At 36.1% G+C, this 18,717-nt stretch overlaps 1 protein-coding gene across 4 annotated transcripts in view; it reads left to right on the forward strand.

Moving 5' to 3' along the window:
• EPSTI1 (epithelial stromal interaction 1) overlaps positions 1-18,287 on the forward strand; it is a 91,024-nt gene extending 72,737 nt beyond the window's left edge. For all 4 annotated transcript variants that reach the window (XM_082701376.1, XM_082701375.1, XM_082701377.1 and 1 more), the window contains 3 exons: positions 3,894-3,967; positions 8,253-8,352; positions 14,429-18,287. In XM_082701376.1, the coding sequence (XP_082557502.1) occupies positions 3,894-3,967; positions 8,253-8,352; positions 14,429-14,437 (183 nt within the window). In that variant the 3' untranslated portion in view covers positions 14,438-18,287. The remainder of the gene's footprint in view (positions 1-3,893; positions 3,968-8,252; positions 8,353-14,428) is intronic.
• The last annotated feature ends 430 nt before the right edge of the window (positions 18,288-18,717 follow it).

Consider the following 18,717-nt stretch of genomic DNA (forward strand, 5'->3'; position numbering starts at 1 on the left):
TTATATGGAATAGTCCCAAGAAAACTGCTCTGAAATTACCTTTTTTTTCCATTTGTCTCAGGGGAAGTTTTTTGTGTATTTGACACAGAGTGTTACATTAGTTTCAAGTGTACAACTTAGTAAATTAACAAATTTATACCCATGCTAGGTTCACCACAGGCGTGGCTACCATCTGTCCTGATACTTCACTATCACAATATCATTGACTGAATTCCTTATGCTTTGTTTTTTATTCCTGTGACTTATTCATTCCATCACTGGAAGCTTTCTCCCATTTTGCCCAACCCACCACCCTCCTCCTCTCTGGCAAATGCTCAGTTTGTTCTCTGAACCTTTTATTACTTAATGTATCTTAGTGATCCCTCTACTGGTGCCTCCCCTTCTCTCCCATCTGCCTTATTCTTTGTATCTCCTGCATAGTATTCCATTGTGTAAATGCTTTAACTTACTGGTATAGTTCCTTATTAATGGACACTAAGACTTACTCTTGATCTTACATTTTTCAAAAATTCAATTATGTAAGTTCAATAGTGAACTTACATAATTCAATAATAATAATAATAATGATAATATATCCAACTGTAACTATTCCTATATGTGTATCTCTGAACAGTTCTACAAAAGACATGTACATTTTACATGTTGCTGGTTGTTGCCAAATTGTCCTCCAAAAACGAAATCAGTTTTCACTAATTTAGTTATGCCACAAAAGTGCTTGACTATACTTGTTTTTCTGTTGATCTTTTCTAGTTTTTTTCCATTATGATTGAAAAATTTTATCTCATTGTTCTGATTTTTATTTCTTTGATTGTGTGTGAATATATCATGGACATTTTGAATTTATAAGCAATCTGTACTTTGTGAATTTTTCCTTCCTCTTCTTTGGTCCTTTCTGTTTGGTGGTTGTTTTTTTCACTAGTTTATATGAGGTCTTAACCACCTCCTCAGGCCTCCCCAGAATCTTCATCTAAAATAGCAACTGAGTCTGACATCAGTGTGTTTAATCCTCCACATAGGATTACAACTGGATATATTTTTCACTTGTTTTTGGGTTTCCTCTTTTCTAGAGTAGAAACTCTTAAGGTGAAAGGTTCTCCTCTATCTTGTTCATTATTATATCTCTGTCATAGAGATCCAAGCCTGGCTCATAATAAGCAGTCAGAAGTTGTTGAATGAGTGAAATAATAATTGAATTTGTCTATATGTGTTACAAAAAGTTTTTAAGTTTGTTTTTCTAATTTTTTAAGCTATTAAGCTATTTTTCCCAATGGAAGCTTTGAATTTTCATGCAGCCAAATTTATCAATCATTTTCCTTTATGATTTCTGAACTTTTCTTGCTCTACACCTACAAATAAATACACTCATGCCTCCTTTGAAAATTCCTGTGGCTCCATCTTTTAAGTTAAAATCTTAGACCTTGGAGCACCTGGGTGGCTTAGTCATTAAACATCTGCCTTCAGCTCATGCCATGATCTCAGGGTCTTGGGATAGAGCCCCACATGGGGGCTCCCTGCTCAGTGGGAAGCCTGCTTCTCCCTCTCCCCCTGCTTGTATTCTCTCTCTTGCTGTCTCTCTTTCTGTCAAATAAATAAATAAAATCTTAGAAAAAACTCAGATCGCTATAAAATTTATTTTTATATTAAAAATTTTTAAAGATTTATTTATTTATTTTAGAGGGAGGGAGAGAGAGAGAGAAGCGCATGAGCAGTAGTGGGAAGGGAGAGGGAGAGAGAATCTCAGGCAGACTCCACACTGAGCCTGGACTCCCAAATAGGGCTCGATTTCAGAACCCTGAGATCACAACCTGAACTAAAACCAAGTGCTGGAAGCTTAACAGACTGCACCACCCAGGAGCAACCCCTCCTCACCCACACCAAAATTCTTTTTAAAGCCATAACCCAATAAGAGCAAAATAACAGGTTGGAGACTACAGCAAAGAAAAGGAACCATCAGAATTTCAGAAGCTGAACCACAGAGCTAGGGAAAGCCCAAGCTTATTTGCAAGAAGTAGTAAGTTGTGAGTTGAAGCAGTCCCAATGCAGTTCTTTAACTGGGGTACCAGCTACTTTGAGGGCTGGTATTGAAGAGACAAGGATGACTTGGAAGTCTAAAGACTTGGAAGTCTAAAGCCGTAGGACCCTTGGAGCCCCTCCCTTGCCACTGAACTTTGGAAAACACTGTAAGGATGAGGGCTGAGGATGGTGATATAGTGAGAAGGGAGGCTGGGGTTGGGATGGGGGTTGTAATAGAGCCCCAAATCTTCCACAGTAGGAAGGCAAAAGATAGTATATTTTTTCAAAGTTAAGAAATAGAATATACATACTATTAAGAAAGAGGTAACTGACAGATGAAACCACACACAGGAACTGAAAGTGATTTTGGTATCAATGGGGGAGGATAGGAACTTCTTTTATTTTAGTGTAAGGTTTGGTAGTACTAATAAGTAGCTCTCTTACTTGGTAGCCTTTTAAAAACTATGTTCATATATTTTAGTGACAAAAAATAAAATAAAAGTATTTTATGCCATTGTAGGAAAGTGAGTCTCTAGCACAAGGCTTGGCATCTACTGCATAAATGTCCATACAATGATTGAGTGAATATTAATTTATTTAGAAAACTTGCTGATTTTTTTCCTTTGGTGGTGGTGCTAGATAGTAATTGGAATTAAATAATGTGCTTTAGGGATTGATGAGTAATATATTTGTAATACCACAGGATATGAAACCTGTCTCTTTGTTTTGGGGATGGTGGAATGTTAGAAGGCCTTTAAATAAAGTTAAAAAATAAAATGTCAATCTGAACTTTGAATTTATTTTATAATTTTATTTTATTTTTTTAAAATATTTTATTTATTTATTTGACAGAGAGAGAGATCACAAGTAGGCAGAGAGGCAGGCAGAGGGAGAGGAGGAAGCAGGCTCCCTGCCAACCAGAGAGCCTGATGCAGGGCTTGATCCCAGGACCCCGAGACCATGACCTGAGCCAAAGGCAGAGGCCTAACCCACTGAGCCACCCAGGAGCCCCTATTTTATACGTTTTATCAAGGACATGTGTTGGCATGTGTTTATCAGTATTTTCTCCACTAGAAAATTCTCTGACTCAGGCCCTAATTTATGACATGGTTCTGATAATTCTCATCCCTCTGCCTTTTCCTGTCTTTGAAAAGAGGTTAAAAAATCAGTCTGCTTCAAGGAAGGCAATTGAATACTAGAGAAATGCTAGCACCTAGTAATTTGGCTTAACACCATAAACAGAGTAAGTTGAAGGTTGCGTCTTCTAGGAAGATAATCTGAATGTCAGAAGCAGAGATTTAGTTGTAGTAACATGATCTAACCGAAGCAACGTATCCCCTCCAGGAAGTCCAAAGTTCCGCTGATATTAGAAGTAACTAGTCAATAATAGGTAAGTTGATTATTCTCCAGGAGGGAGGATATTTTACTAAGGGAATTTCACTACAGAATTGAGATCAGCATTTATTTGTAAGCTGCTATAAATTTGTTGGGAAAGAAATGCTAGAGAAATACCAGGAAATAGTATTGTGTGACATTTCTTGAAGAACTGATTTGATTTTTCTTTGGAAGACATAGGTGAGTTTGACTCATGTTGTATTTTCTTCTGTGTATGTTGTACCTATTAGTCTAATATCTTGAGCATGCACATTGGCATTTTAATCTTACAATTTTATATTCCCAGAGCTATTGTTTGACTAAGGTACAATTATTTTTGCTACCTAATTACATAAGAACATAATTTCACATGGAAATGGTACTTAAGTAAAAGTTTCAAAAATGAAATAGTATACCAGCTCAGGTTAAATATGTAATTGATTTGGGTATCTTCTGTACAATGATGTTAATTGAAAGCCATATTTTAAAATTTTTATTGTTCTTAGAGTGAATTACTGGAATTTAAGCGACAGCAACAGGAGGAAGAAAGAACCAAAACTCACCAAGCTGAACACAGGAGGTATAAATGGCTAATAAAATAAGCATCCTTGATTAAAATAACTACCTGTAAAGTTTTTGCAATGTTTTAAGAAAGTACTATAATCATACTGAATATGGTTTTGGAATCTATATTACCTTTTTAACTTTATATTATTGGGGCATGTTATGTATGTGAGGATGACAACTGCTACATATGTATACACATATACATACACATACACTAGCTGATTTTTCATACATATACATAAAATATCCAGCTTTTCTGGGGAGGTGGCAAAAATTCATACTAGAAAACAGAATCATGCTGTCAAGCTATGTGTTTATTTAGGTGACACTTAATTTGCCTCCCATGGGACAAAGTATCTTATTACTTTGAGATGATCTTTTACTATTTGTACACAACTTTAGAGTAATAACTGAATTCGTATAGAGGGTGAGATACTCATACTTGAATACGAAAGGTCAGACAAGAACTATTTTATATTGACTAACATATTAGGAAAAATATCTTAAAATAGAAACCATTAAACAATTTTTAACATTGTAAGTACTCTCTTATTCCTAATATCAGACATTAAGAGTACCCAGTAAAATATCATGTTGATGTTCAGCCGTTGCTAATAACCTCCATATCTATCATTATTCTAGGATTTTCCGGGGAGGGGCGGGCGCTTGGTTTATCTGAGTTTATTGCAATGTGCTTGAGAATCTCAGAAGAATTTAAAGGGTTTCATGATCTAAGAGAGCAAATTCTTTTGAAACTGAGTGGTGTCACTTACACGTTTAACCTTCCCACTGTTGCTAATGTGTATTTTTTTAGTTGTGGTGGTTTCATTTTTTAATTGAGAATTTACAGAGTGTTAATGGAAGCTCCCAATTCTGCTGGAGCTGTGAACTATGGTTGGGTACTCATATTTTTTTGACCTGATTATTTTACTTACATAGTCTATCAAAATAGTTTTAAAATGTCAATTGTGAATTTAGGTGGTTTTCTCTGACTAAAAGAAAACATCAGAATTCTGATGCATTGGTTAGGCTATTTTGGGGGGTGAGGGGTAGCAATTACTGCTACCTTTTTTTTTCTTATGGTTTTTCTCATTTTCTAAAAACTTTTTTTTTTTTTGAAGATTTTATTTATTTGACAGAGAGAGCACAAGCAGGGGGACAGCAGGCAGAGGGAAAGGGAGAAGCAGGCTCCTTACTGAGCAGGGAGCCCAATGTGAGACTTGATCCCAGGATCCTGGGATCATGACCTGAGCCGAAGACAGACATTTAACCGACTGAGCCACTCAAGCGCCCCTGGTTCTTCTCATTTTCTCTTTAAAATTCTTTCTACTAAAAAAACCAATAGTGCATTTCTTTAACACTGGTTGTTAGTAGTAGCCAGTTATTTCTCTGGATTTCTGAGGATTGAGGATTGATTAGATTGTAAAGGTTTAAGCATCTTAAAGATAGTGCGATATGTTACATTAATGGGCCCTCTTGGCTAAGAAATTCATGTTCAGTGGGCATCCAATAAAAATGCAAGTTATTTGGTAAGAGGTAGAAAGGATTAATTCCTTGTGGGAAACTTGACCCTCATTCTTTATTTCCATAATACTGGATACCTAAATCTTGGTGGGGTTATTTATTTTCTACACATTATTTTCTCTTTTTATTGATTCTAGTTAAATATAGATGCAAATTTAATCTAAGAGGAAATCTCTCCGGGTAATAACCTCAGTATCCAGTTTTGAGGTAGCTGATCAAGTTTTTGAGCACATATTTTACGTTCTCAGTCAGTTTTTGAGGAGAGCATATGTTTATATTGCCCTTTAGAGTTTAAAGTAAGCTCTTGCATGTTAAATGAAAATACTCATTCAATAGCCTCTGAACGAATAAAATCCGTGACTATTCTGGCGGAGGGCAACAGCACTAGCTCTGTGTGTATGTGTGGGCATGCACACACACTCATATGTGTGTGTGTGTGTGTGAAAGGGCCATAAGTTAGATTTTCTCCAGGGATATAATTTTATTAGAGTCAAAAAGACAAAATGTATTCTACCATTTAGAAGTTGACATAGCAGAAAACCCAACTCTGAGTTTTGTAACGGAAAGCTTGTGGAATTCCTCACAAGCTTTTCAATGCATCCTATATTGATTGAGCCTGGCTGCACCTGAACCTGACCCATGGTAACTTTCTGAGAGAAGAAAGTTGAAACTTCAGAGAGAAAAGACAAAGCACGGGGGTCAAGGACTTGAAAAGATCTGAGCTATGAGTTGAAAAGTGGAGTGAACTGAACTGATTTACTGAACCTTGAATCCTCCTTAAATAGTAGTTTTTATCCATATTAACTCTTAGAAGAAAAGCCAGAGCAGTAATTTGACAGCAATAAAATGTATGATCTTTCTAACACTAGTAAACAAACCTATAAGCTGGTACTTTTTTCTTGTCTTTGAATTCTCAATAGGAATTGAGAAAAAACACAATCTCTTTACCACCTATGGGCTCTTGTCGACCCATTGTGCTGTCCTCCTAGTAACTGACGGCCAAAAGTGAATTGTACCACCTGTGTCCATGATAAGACAGTGTGTGAACGAACTGAGAGCTGTGGACATTGGGCCATTCTGCAGCCTATACTCACCACCATTGATGGTTTCTTGATGCAGCTGTAGTCACAGAAGCAGGCAGATATGGGGACCACCACGCACCTGGATGATTCATTCATTCTCTTCTTACCTATCAGGACAAGGCTCTGTGATGGTTTTGTTCTAGGCATTGGGAATAGGCATAAAATAGCAGAGAACATCCCTAACTGCATGGAAATTACAATCTGAAGAGGAGAAATAGAAGTCAACAAGTTAACAGCAAGAGTATTTCAGACAATGATATGTACTGTGAGGAGAGAGATTGAAGGTGGTAGTCCCCATGAAGAGGTAACATCAAAGGACAAGAGCCAGTCACATTGTAGATATCCCCTATTATTAGGTGTAGGAAAAAATGCAAAGGCCCCTCAAGTGGGAATGAGTTTGGACCTGAGTCTCAAGTGGCTGGATTATAGACGGTGAGGAAGAGAACAAGATAAAATGAGGTTGGCAGGAGCCAGAAAATACAAGATTTTACAAGCCAGTATTTTGTTCTAAGACTAATGGGAAATCATAAGAGACTCTTAACTATAGGAAATAAACTGACAGTTGTTGAAGGGGAGGTGTTTGGGGGATGGGATAACTGGGTGATGGGCATTAAGGAGGGCACTTTATAGAACGAGCACTTGTGGTTATACACAACTGATGAATCACTAAATTCTACTCTGAAATTAATAATATGCTATATGTTAATTAAAGTGAATTTAAATAAAAAAGTAAAAAGACTAATGGAAGATCATAGGAGGGTTTTAAGCAAAAGGAAGGCATGATCCCTTTTATAATTTAGTAAGGTAGTTGTGTGGAGAATGAATTACAGAGGGTGGGAGTGGAAGTGAAAGCAAGATGAGAGAGGATAGTGATTTGGACTAGAATGGTGGCCATGGAAAGTTTTAATTTTTTAATATTTTATAACATATAGGAAAGTCCATGAAATAAATATTTAGAATGATTAATTAGAGAGTGAACATTCAAGTAGCCAGCTCCAGAATATAACCACCACCCTACTGTTAACCCTTATTCTGACCTCTATGATAATCATTTTCTTGCCTTTCCTTAAGGTTTTACCTTCTATGTCTTAACCTTAATTTCTGAAATTGGTTACTGCAAGTATGACCAAACATCAGGGAAGGATATATCCATTCTTTCTTTTGAGAGCTTGAGTTTCCCTCTTTTAATATTTCCCATTTCTAATATGAATCTCTTCCCATTTTCCTTCTAATTTGCACTTATGGGGTTTACTTTAGCAAGACTGGCAGTGGGGTACAGGTCATTTGGGAGGGACATCTCCATTGCAACAATAGTACCACAGAGCTTTTTTTAGTTCCCCTTCATGTTTCAGGTCTTTCCGAAGCTTCCATCTCTTCTCAGCCTCTAGATTTCGCACCTGGCAGGTCTTGGAGGGGTATGGTTTCTGGGGAATAAGGCTCTTGCAGAACTGGTAGAAGATGAAGGAATGAAGTTCTGAGTTCAGAACTGTGTCCCCTCTTGCTGGAGTCACAACTGGCGAAGGGCTGTTAAAAGCATGTCATATGGCTAATGTGAAAAGAAGTCTCTACAGATTACTTCTAAGCTGGAGGGAGGGAAGCAATCCTCACAGTTCATACAGCATGTTAGGTTCTCAAAAATCTCTTAACCCTGTAGCAAGCTTTCCACTTACACATATTTTTCATTGTTTAAAGGGTAAATAATGTTTTCCTGGACCGGCTCCAAGGCAAAAGTCAACCAGGTGGCTTTGAGCACTTTGGAGGCCATTGGAATACGAATAGTGGTAACAGCTGGGTGAGTTTTTTTCTTTTCTCTTAAAAAAAAAATCTTTCAAAGTTGAACAGTAAAAACAATGAGAATTTTAAAAATATGTTGTGGCTTTCTCCCAAGATATTATTTTTTTGTTGTGCTGTTCAGCTGTATGATGGGCAGTCAGCCAGGATGATTACTGTAAATTCCACAATAGTTTCTAGAGAGAGGGAAAAAGTCCTGGTTTCAGTGCTGGCCAATCACAATAAAAAATGACACCTGCCCTTTGTTCTCAATATGATTGCCTGGACTGTAAAGATTTTTTATCACCCCTTGCCCAGAACTACAACAAAAACAAATGAAAAAATTTTTTTCAAGAGGATTTTAAGTGCAATACAGTTATATAAATAGTAAGCATTCTCTAGTAATATATTCTTTCAGTGAAACTAGCACATCAAAGAAACCAGTATATAATTTTTCACTACAAAATGATTTTTAAAAAACCCTACAGCAAAAGGCACTTTTTGGAAATGAAATGTCCTTATGGATTTCTGTGAAGAAAACCTTGCAACTGTGTCATAATATGTGTTTAATGTGTTTTGTGTGCACAATATATCATTGAACCAGCACTGAATCTTCGGAATGTATATAATTGCAGGCTTTGCAATGTGTACAGAATCAAAACTACTACTGGGTTTCATAATTTAATTGAGACCCAAGTGCATACATACCTACTAAAAAAATGGGGCAGATAGAAATCTTTAAACTGGTAAAATACAACAAAATAATCAAGTGCTTGCTGGAAACTCTAGAGATCACCCTTAAATAAATACTTCATGGGCAAAAGATAATTTTTGAGAAAGTCTGTTGGAAATCTTATGCATGTTTTCTTGAAAGGCATTTAGTAGTTAAAATTGATGAATAGATCTCACAAATGTATATATACTGAAGATAATTGAATGTAGGGAAGTTTGCAAAGAATTTTACTGGATATGTATCCATAATGTATGCTCTTGTGTATCACTATGGAATTCAGAATAGGGACAACATGTAAGAGAGAGAAAAGAATAAAAACACAGGATTTTTGTATCAGGAGTTACAATTTATAAATTATTGACTTAAGAATATATGAGTAGGAGTCCTGTGGAAAATGGGGCATTGTGACTTGAAGACATTCACATTCATGGAATTTATAAGTTGTGAGACATGATTGAAACTTGGATTTTGGGCAGGACTTGGAAACTGTGTATTTTCTCCTCTACTTACCAACTCTCAAAATTTAGAGAGTACTTAGAAAAATAACCTGGGATTGAGGGGAAGATGATGGGAGAGAGTAAATGAATACCACATGGGCTGCTGTTAAGGGAATGAGGGTTTGGAAAGCTGGTTCACCCCTGACTATTGATAGGCCTTATGGGAGTGAGCTGTAATCTCTGCTTAGATTCTTCATGGATAAAAAGAAAGGAGTATCATTTTCTTGTGATATGAGTGAAGGTTGCTAAAGTTTCCTTAGTAGGACAGTCTTGGCCAAAGTGGTTATCAGCTCTTCCCTTACTTGAAAGAAGCAGTGACATAAAGGTCCTCAGGCCCCCACCTCTACATCCCTATGGACATCCTTACTTCTATGTCTGCTTCTCCTTGGGGACCAGATTCTCTCTTATCTACCTACTGGGGGACTTTGTTCTAATGATATTCTTCTCTCTCCTGAATTCACCTGAACTAGAAAATTCCCATCAGCATAAAATATAAATATAAATTATATTGATACCCCTTCCCTCTTGCTACTGTCCTGTTTCTTTGTTCCTCTTTCAAGCAAAACTTAAGAGGTTTATATCCTTTAGTTGTCTGTAATTTCTTTCTTTCCATTTCTCTTAAACTCATTTAAATCGTGATCTAGATTTTATCAGTCCAACCATAATGCTCTTGTCATGGTCACTAATGATGTCCATATTACAAAGTTCAGTGGTTATCCATCAGCATCATTTGTCATGGTGAATCACTTCCTCCTCTCTGAAACTATTTACTTGGCTTCTGGGGAATTATTCTTTCTTGGGTTTCCACCAATCCCAGTGGCTACTCCTTTTCATTCTCCTTTGCTGAATCCCCTGCATCCCCTCCATCTCAACATTGGAGCACCTCAGAGATCCACCTTGGATCACCTTCTGAACTTTATGTTCACTTAACACCTTGGTGGCCTCATTTGTTCTCATGAATTTAAATTCCACTTACATGTTTATTACTCATACATTTCTAATTCCAGCCTTGACCTCTTCGTTGACTCTAGACTTGCATATCCATTTATCCACTCAACGTCTCTACTTGCATGTCTAATGGACATCTCAACCTTAACATGTCTAAAAGTTGACCTTTGATTCCTTCTACCTGAGTGCTCCATCCACACTTTATCCTTTTATATATTGGTATAGCCCATCTCATATCACTCACAATTGATTCATCAGCAAATCTTCTTTTTTAAAATTTATTTATCCATTTATTTATTTGAGAGAGAGGGAGACAGAGAGCATGAGAGGGGGGAGGGTCAGAGGGAGAAGCAGACTCCCCACTGAGCAGGGAGCCTAACGTGGAACTCGATCCTGGGACTCCAGGATCATGACCTGAGCTGAAGGCAGTTGCTTAACCACCTGAGCCACCCAGGCACCCATCCATCAGCAAATCTTCTTGACTTCTCCTCCAAATATGTACAAACTAGCAGCTTCTCACTACCTCTACCACTATTATTCTACTTCCAATCTCTGTTAGTGCTCATCTAGATTCTTGAGATAGTCTTCTAGATGGTTTCCTTGCTTCTACACTTACCCACCTACAGCCTATTCTCAATATGAATGATCCCTTTGAAACAGAAGCCAGATCCTGTCACTTCCTTGCTTAAAGTCTTCCAGTGGCTCTTGTGACTCTCAAATCACATGGAGTAAAAACCAAAGTCCATACTGTAGCCTACCAGGTGCTTCCTTGATCTAGACCCCACTTTATCCCTTTGGTGTTCTCTTACCACACTGCCCTTCCTTCTTCCTCATTCCTCCCAGCCACATCAGCTGTCTTGCTGCTCTTTGAAAACGTAAGGAACTGGTTACTTTCACCTTATGGACTTAGCACTGGTTGCTCCCTCTATACTTCTTAATATGATTTTTTTCTAGAAGATTTTTCTTGAATCTCACCTCAATGAGGTTTCTGTGGCCATCTATTTAATGCTGCCACTTGTGCCCTTATCCCTGGCTCTAGCCATCCTTTTTCTGGGCTTCACTTCTTTTTCTGTGGCACTCCACAACTTCTAACATACCTTTCTAACATTATTTGCTTGTATGTATTATTTTCTGTTTACTCTTAATCTCTCTCTAAGGTGTAATACACATTCCATATTGCATCAGTCAGGGCCCTTTGATTGTTTTATTCATTGATCTATCCCAAGCATACAACAGTGGTTGGAACTTAGCACAGGCACAAGGAAACAGGTGGCTGTGACTGAGGGATGGCAAAACAACAAAGATTTAGAACCAAATGATTTGATATACTGAAATGCTTTGATACTAAATTTAAAATAGCTATGTATAAAACATATGATGTAATAAATTTTGGATTTGAAACAATGAGTAAAAACAAGTGACAAAGACAACCAAGAAGATTTGAAAAAAAAAAAAACAAAAAAAAACCCAGAACTTCAAGGAAGAAAAAAACATGATCTCTGGAAAAAAGCTCACTAAATATTTGAAAAACAGATTATTCTAGAGGTCTAGAAAGCTTTCCAGATAAATGAAAAAAGAGAAAATAATCTCCAAAGAATTAAACAAGTAACTATAACCTGAATCATGATCACACACAGAAAAAAAATTTATGAATATAGGCTCATTCAGACTTAAAAAAATCACAAAATTTTGACAGATTCAATAATAAGTTTCTTTAAAAAGCATAATATATCCTTATCAAATTGGACTTATCTCAGATGGAAGCTTGATTTATCACAAATGAATAAACAAAACAAGACCAAAAAACTGAGATGATTTACCTCCTAAATTATAGGAGAAACACCATATGATCATCTCAGTAGATACAGAGAAAACATTTGAAAATTTTCAGTACTCATTTGTAATAAAAGCTACTTGGAAAGGAGAAATAGAAAAAACATTTCTTTAGCTAATAAAGGGAGCAAAATTTATAATAGAAATATATTAAAGGCATTTCCTTTAAATCATATGTGAAGGCTGAAAGGAAAAGAAACATTTATAAATCACAGATGATACAATTACCTACTTGGAAAATCAAAAAGAATTGATATTTATGTTATCAGAATAAATAAGAAGACTACAAATTTGGTAAATTTAGGATCAATATATAAAAACTTCTATAAATTGCAAATAAACAAAAAATTAATAAAAAGATAAAACCAAAAATGCCATGACCTTTAAAAAATATATAAAGTTTTATAGAAAGATCTTAAGGAATAAATGAATGAAGTTATACCTTATTAAGGGATGGGAATAGGAATGAGCTCTCAAATAATCTACAGATTTCATTAAATTATGATCAAAGAACCAAGAATAACCAATTCACTACTAAAAATAAAGAAGTATGTATGGAGACTTGTTTAAACATTTAATACAATCTGGAACTGGCACAAGCAGATCCAACCATTTTTGGAATTCTGACATATGACAGAAGGCAAAGCATATCAGTGGGGAAAGTATACTCTTCAACAAATATTACTGGGACAGTTGAATACCCACATGAAATCATAACCAATCAACTCCAGGTGGATTAAGCCTTATTAGGAGAAAAGAAGACTTTTCAAATTTTAGAAGAAAACAGACTATTTATAAAATTGAGCTAGGGCAATATACTTTGGATCTATACTTTGTAAGATCCAAAGTATAAACCAAAAGGAAATGATAAATATACATTAAAATGAAATATCTATTCAATGAAGGACACCATACAAAAGAAAGAAGCCACATATGAAGATTTTTACCCTGGACATGTTTTGTAAAGAACAAGTGGACAAAAGTTTAATACACAGAATGTATTTAGACTGTGTCATTTATTTAGAAGTTGACAGATGACACCTGAGCTCCCCCAGGAACGAGAGAGTTCACAGAGGGGGCTTGGAGGAACTACTGGAATCAGTAAAAAGCTGAGGAAGCAGAAAAGGAGGAAGGCAGAAAGTACAACAATGATGAAAGACAAAGAGAAAAAAAAACCTTGTTTCTTGGAACATCATATGAACACTTAAATAGGTCTTTGATAAGTGTATTTGTGTAGACAGACTGATCTTCATCTTTCAATCTTTTAAAAATTAAATCACATTAATTGCATATTCCTTTATATATAATTAAAAATTATTTTTACATTAAAATTTTTTTGGATTTCTAGCCTCCTCTGCTACTCTTTTTTGATAGAACTAGGGTAGGACTTTGAAAGAATCACTTCAAGTTCTGTTTTCTCTGATACCAATAGGTGAGACTCCTTAAATGCTGTGGAAACTCTAAATCCTGTGTCTTCAAGGGCATTTGCACTTTCAACATGACCTATGAGGCAACCTGAGATTTTAGTTTCCTGGAATGTTAGAGCAGCAATAGTCTGAATCCCAAGTGTAATGTTGCACAGCATTCTGGGAGGTTTGATGGAGACTTCTTGACCCTTTGCACAGGGTGGGGGTGCAGGGGACTCATTTAGTCTAGTTCCCTTCCTGGAGGTCCCCTTAGAAGTCACCTTTCTGCTGCATAATACAATGCCATTCTACGCCATGCATTTCCATTTAGATTGCTCTGCTTCACACTGTGTTGTCCTGTCCTTGCTGTAACTATGGAGGTAGGTGACAGTATTTGTGAATACTATTGTTTGTGACCTATGTTAACCTCTCTCTAAGAACACAGCTGATGAGCTGTCACTCAACAAGCCATTACATTGTTGACAGAGACTATTTTGTGAATCAAATGCAATGGGACTTAAAAATTAAAACATGTCACTGGGACAAATCATTAAATACAAAATAGACATTTAAGCCCAGTATAGTAAAGGGTGTTCTCTGAGGGAACTTCATTTTGTACTTATAGAGGCTCTGAATTTGTTTTGCTGCTTATACTCATTTTTGTTCTTTTTTTTTTTCCAGGATGTATGAGAAATATTTACTTCATCTGTCCTTTGTCACCTGACCTTGAAGGACCTCACTTGATGATTTTCCTTAAAACTCCTTTATTTATCTTCACTGTTTTTACCTTGACTTCAGTTTCCCATCCACTCAGCTGAACAAATATTGGGGATGACCAGTTTTCCCCTGTTGTTATTGATGCATGTTTGTAGAATCTGATTGCTGAGCTCAGATGTAATTTCTACTGCCAGTGAAATGTTACACTGTTTCTATCACTGATTTCACATCTTATTGGAAGCCTAATTACAGCAATGTTAGTAAGATAAAAAAGGAGGGAATAATTCGATAGTTTTGGGTTTGCAAGAGTTATGGGTGCTACATGCTTATCTCTCAAAGCAGCTAATTCTTATGTAATTCCCAGATAACGCTTGGGGAAGCTTTGGCATTTTTTAGATTAAGCTCTACTTAATCCAGGGTACAAACTTGAACAAAAGAAAAAAATAAATCTTTTATACTCTTTTAAATACATTCATAAATACCTTTTGAAATACTTCTGTATAAATGGTTTTTATTTTCAATGAAAAGCTCTTGGGTTGTTCTCTTTTGATGGGTCTCATTTTTATATTCTTTATAGTCTATGTAGATCAAATGTAGGACCGCAATCACTATTAGATCTGCCTTTGGTATTGATTTACTTACTAATACTATTCCTCTGGATTTTCATAGTGGGCCAGTTAATCGCCTGAAAGGACATGGTTTGTATAAAAATCAACTAAATGGAAATATAGATACAATGTGGTTTTTAGGTGTTTTGGAAACTTGTCTTTTCTCTATGCACCCTATGTCCTATAGCTAATTCAGCAGGCTTTCCTGTTCTACTTTTAGGCCCTTACCTGGTTATAGACCTGAGAGTGCAAGAGGTTGGTTTTCCCATGCTTTATGTTCTAGTCCCAACTCCATGTTATATAGAAGAGCATTACATTTAGTCTTAGAATGAAGGCTGGAAGAGCAAATAGTTTTGCAGCTAAGAAACTTAATACTATTATTTAAAATGGCATTTAACTGACATGCAATGTTATATTAGTTTCAGGTGTATACCACAGTGATTTGACATTTGTATACATTGCAAACAGATCACAATGTAAGCCTAGTTACCATCTATCATCTTGCAAGTTAAAATAATAATACTTGGTATATTCCCCATGCTGTGCATTATATCCCCATAACTTACTCATTTTATAATAGAAAGTTTGTGTTCCTTCATCCCCTTCACCCAGTCCCCTACTTCTCTAAAACCTCTCTGCCAACTCTTATTCTGTTTTCTGTATCTGTGTGCTTGGGTTTTGTTTGTATTTAGATTCCACATATAAGTGAAACCATGCAGTATTTGTCTTCCTCTGTGTGACTTATTTCTCTTAGAATACTACCATAAGTTCCATTCATGTTTTCACAAATGGCAAGTTTTCATTCTTTTTATGGCTCAGTAGTATTCCACTATACATATCTACCACATTGTCTTTAGCCATTCATTCACTGATGGACATTTAGGCATTGTTTGCATATCTTGGCAATGGTGAATAACACTGCAATGAACAGAGGGGTACCTATATCTTTCCAAATTGGCGTTTTTGTTTTCTTCAGTTAGAATCCCTGTAGTGGAATTGATCATATGGTGGTTTTATTTTTAAAATTTTGAGGAAACTCCACATTGTCTTCCATAGTGGATGAGCTAATTTACATCACTACTACCAACAAAGGTCTCTTATCCTCACATCCTTGCCAACACAAATTTCTGGTCTTTTGGTAATGGCCTGATGGGTGTAATGTGATTATCTCTTGCTGTTTTGATTAGCATGTCCCTAATGATTAGTGATATTGAGCCTCTTTTCATATGCCTGTCAGCCATCTGTATGTCTTCATTGAAAAAATGTCTCTTCAGATCTTTTGCCCACTTTTTCCTTTTTTTTTCTGTTATTTATTTATTTGAAAGAGAGAAAGTGTGCAAGACAGCATGAGAGGCGAGAGGGGCAGAGGGAGAAACAGACTCCCGGCTGAGCTGGGAACCCAATGAGGGACTTGATCCTGAGACTCTGGGATCATGATCTGAGCTGAAGCAGTCACTTACCCAACTGAGCCACTAAGGTGCCCCCTTTTGCTAGTTTCTTAACTTGACTGTTTTTTTGACTTGTAGTTCTTTACATATATATTGGTATTAACCCCTTATTGGATACATGATTTGCAATATCTTCTCCTATTCACTAGATTGCATTTTTATTCTGTTAGTTTCCTTTACTGTTCAGAAGATTTTTAGTGTGATGCAGTCCCATTTATTTTTGCTTTTGTTTCCCTTATCTTTGGAGTCAGATTAAAAAAAAAAATCTCTAAGACTGATGTTAAGGAGTTTACTGTAAAGAAGTTTCTTCTCAGAGTTTTGTGGTTTCAGGTTTTATAGTCAAGCCTTTAATTGATTTTGTGTTAATTTTTGTGTATGCTATAAGATAGTGGTTTCTTTTTTTCTTTTTTTTGCACGTAGCTCCCCAGTTTTCCCAGAACCATTTATTGAACAGACAGTCCTTTACCCATTGTGTATTCTTACCTCCTCTGTCATAAATTAATTGGTCATATATATGTGGGTTTATTTTTGGGTTCTCTATTCTGTTCCATTGATCTATGTGTCTGTTTTTAATGCTGATACCATACTGTTTTGATTAGTATAGCTTTGTAATATAAATTGAAATCAGGGAGCATGATATTCTTGGCTTGTTCTTTCTCAAGATTGTTTCAACTATTTGGAGTCTTTTGTGGCTCCATATAAATTTTAGAATTATTTGTTTTCTGTGAAAAATGCCATTGGGATTTTTACAGGGATTGCACTGAATCTGTAGATTCTTGGGTAGTATGACATTTTAATAATATTAATTCTTCTCAGCTGAGAGTACAGAGTATCTTTCTGATTATTTGTATCACCTTCAATTTCTTTCATCAGTATCTTATAGTTTTCGATGTATAGGTCTTTCACCTCCTTGGTTAAATTTATTTCTAGGCATTTTATTCTTTTTGATGTGATTGTAAACAGAATTGCTTTTTTGATTTCTCTTATAGTTAGTTGATCATTAGTGTACAGAAATGCAACATATTTTTATGTATTAATTTTGTATCCTGCAACTTTACTGAATTCATGTATTAGAATAGTTTTTTTTTTTGGTAACATCTTTAGGGTTTTCCATTTATAGTATTAAATCATCTGCAAATTAGTAACAGTTTTACTTTTTCCTTTGCAATTTGGATGTCTTTTCTTTCTTTTTCTTGCCTAGAGTCTCCGGACAGGACTTTAGTTATTATTTTAGTACTAAGAGTGGGGAGAGTACACATCCTTTTCCTGTCTTGGGTCTTAGAGGAAAAGCTCTAAGTATTTCCCCATTGAGTTTGATATTAGCTAAGGTTATATATATTCCCTCTGTCCCCACTTTCATCAGTTTTTATCATGAATGGATGTTGAATTACAGCAAATGTTTTTTCTGCATCTATTGAAATGGTCATATTTTAATCTTATATTAATGTGGTATATTGCAATTTATTTGTGGATGTTGTGCCACCGTTGCATGCTGCAATAAATCCCAGTTAACCATGATGTATGATCCTTTTAATGTATCATTGGATTTGGTTTGTTAATTCTTTGTTGGTAAGTTTTGCATCTGTGTTTATCAGGGATGTTGGTCTGTAATTTTGCTTTTTTGTGGTGTCCTTGTCTGGTTTTGGTATCAGGGTAATACTGACCTCATAAAATGAGTTTGGAAACATTCTCTCAAATTATTTTGGAAGCCTGTCCCTCAGGCTGAAGCTCCAGGTTAAGTAAATAAACCTTTTCACTGGAAGACTACAGTCGTGTCTTTTATTTATTTATTTATTTATTTATTTTTTTAGTCTTCTGTCCATACAGTGCCCTGGGCTTTGGTGGCCTTCCAAGAACTGTCTTTCTGATTGTTACATTCCTGTGAAGCTCACAAATGCAATCCTCCTTGGACACCAGGGCCAGGTGATTAAGGGGCATTCTGGGGTGCCCCCATTGGCTTTAGCTAGGTAGAAAATATAGGGGGTGGGGCATACTCTCTGGCTTCAGTAAAGCAGCAGGAAAATATCTTAACTGGAAGTGCCCAGGAGCTTCAGAAATGCAGCAACAGAGTGTACCAGCTTTATTTTGGGAGATGGAGAATGCCATGACTGCTACACTTGCTAGCCCTAGCCAGGGAATGGGGAAAGTATTGCAACTTTCCACACTTCAGAGGTTTAAGCTAGGAAGCAGGAAAGTG

This window comes from Mustela nivalis (genome assembly GCF_964662115.1).
Source record: "Mustela nivalis genome assembly, chromosome: 15".
NCBI lineage: Eukaryota > Metazoa > Chordata > Mammalia > Carnivora > Mustelidae > Mustela > Mustela nivalis.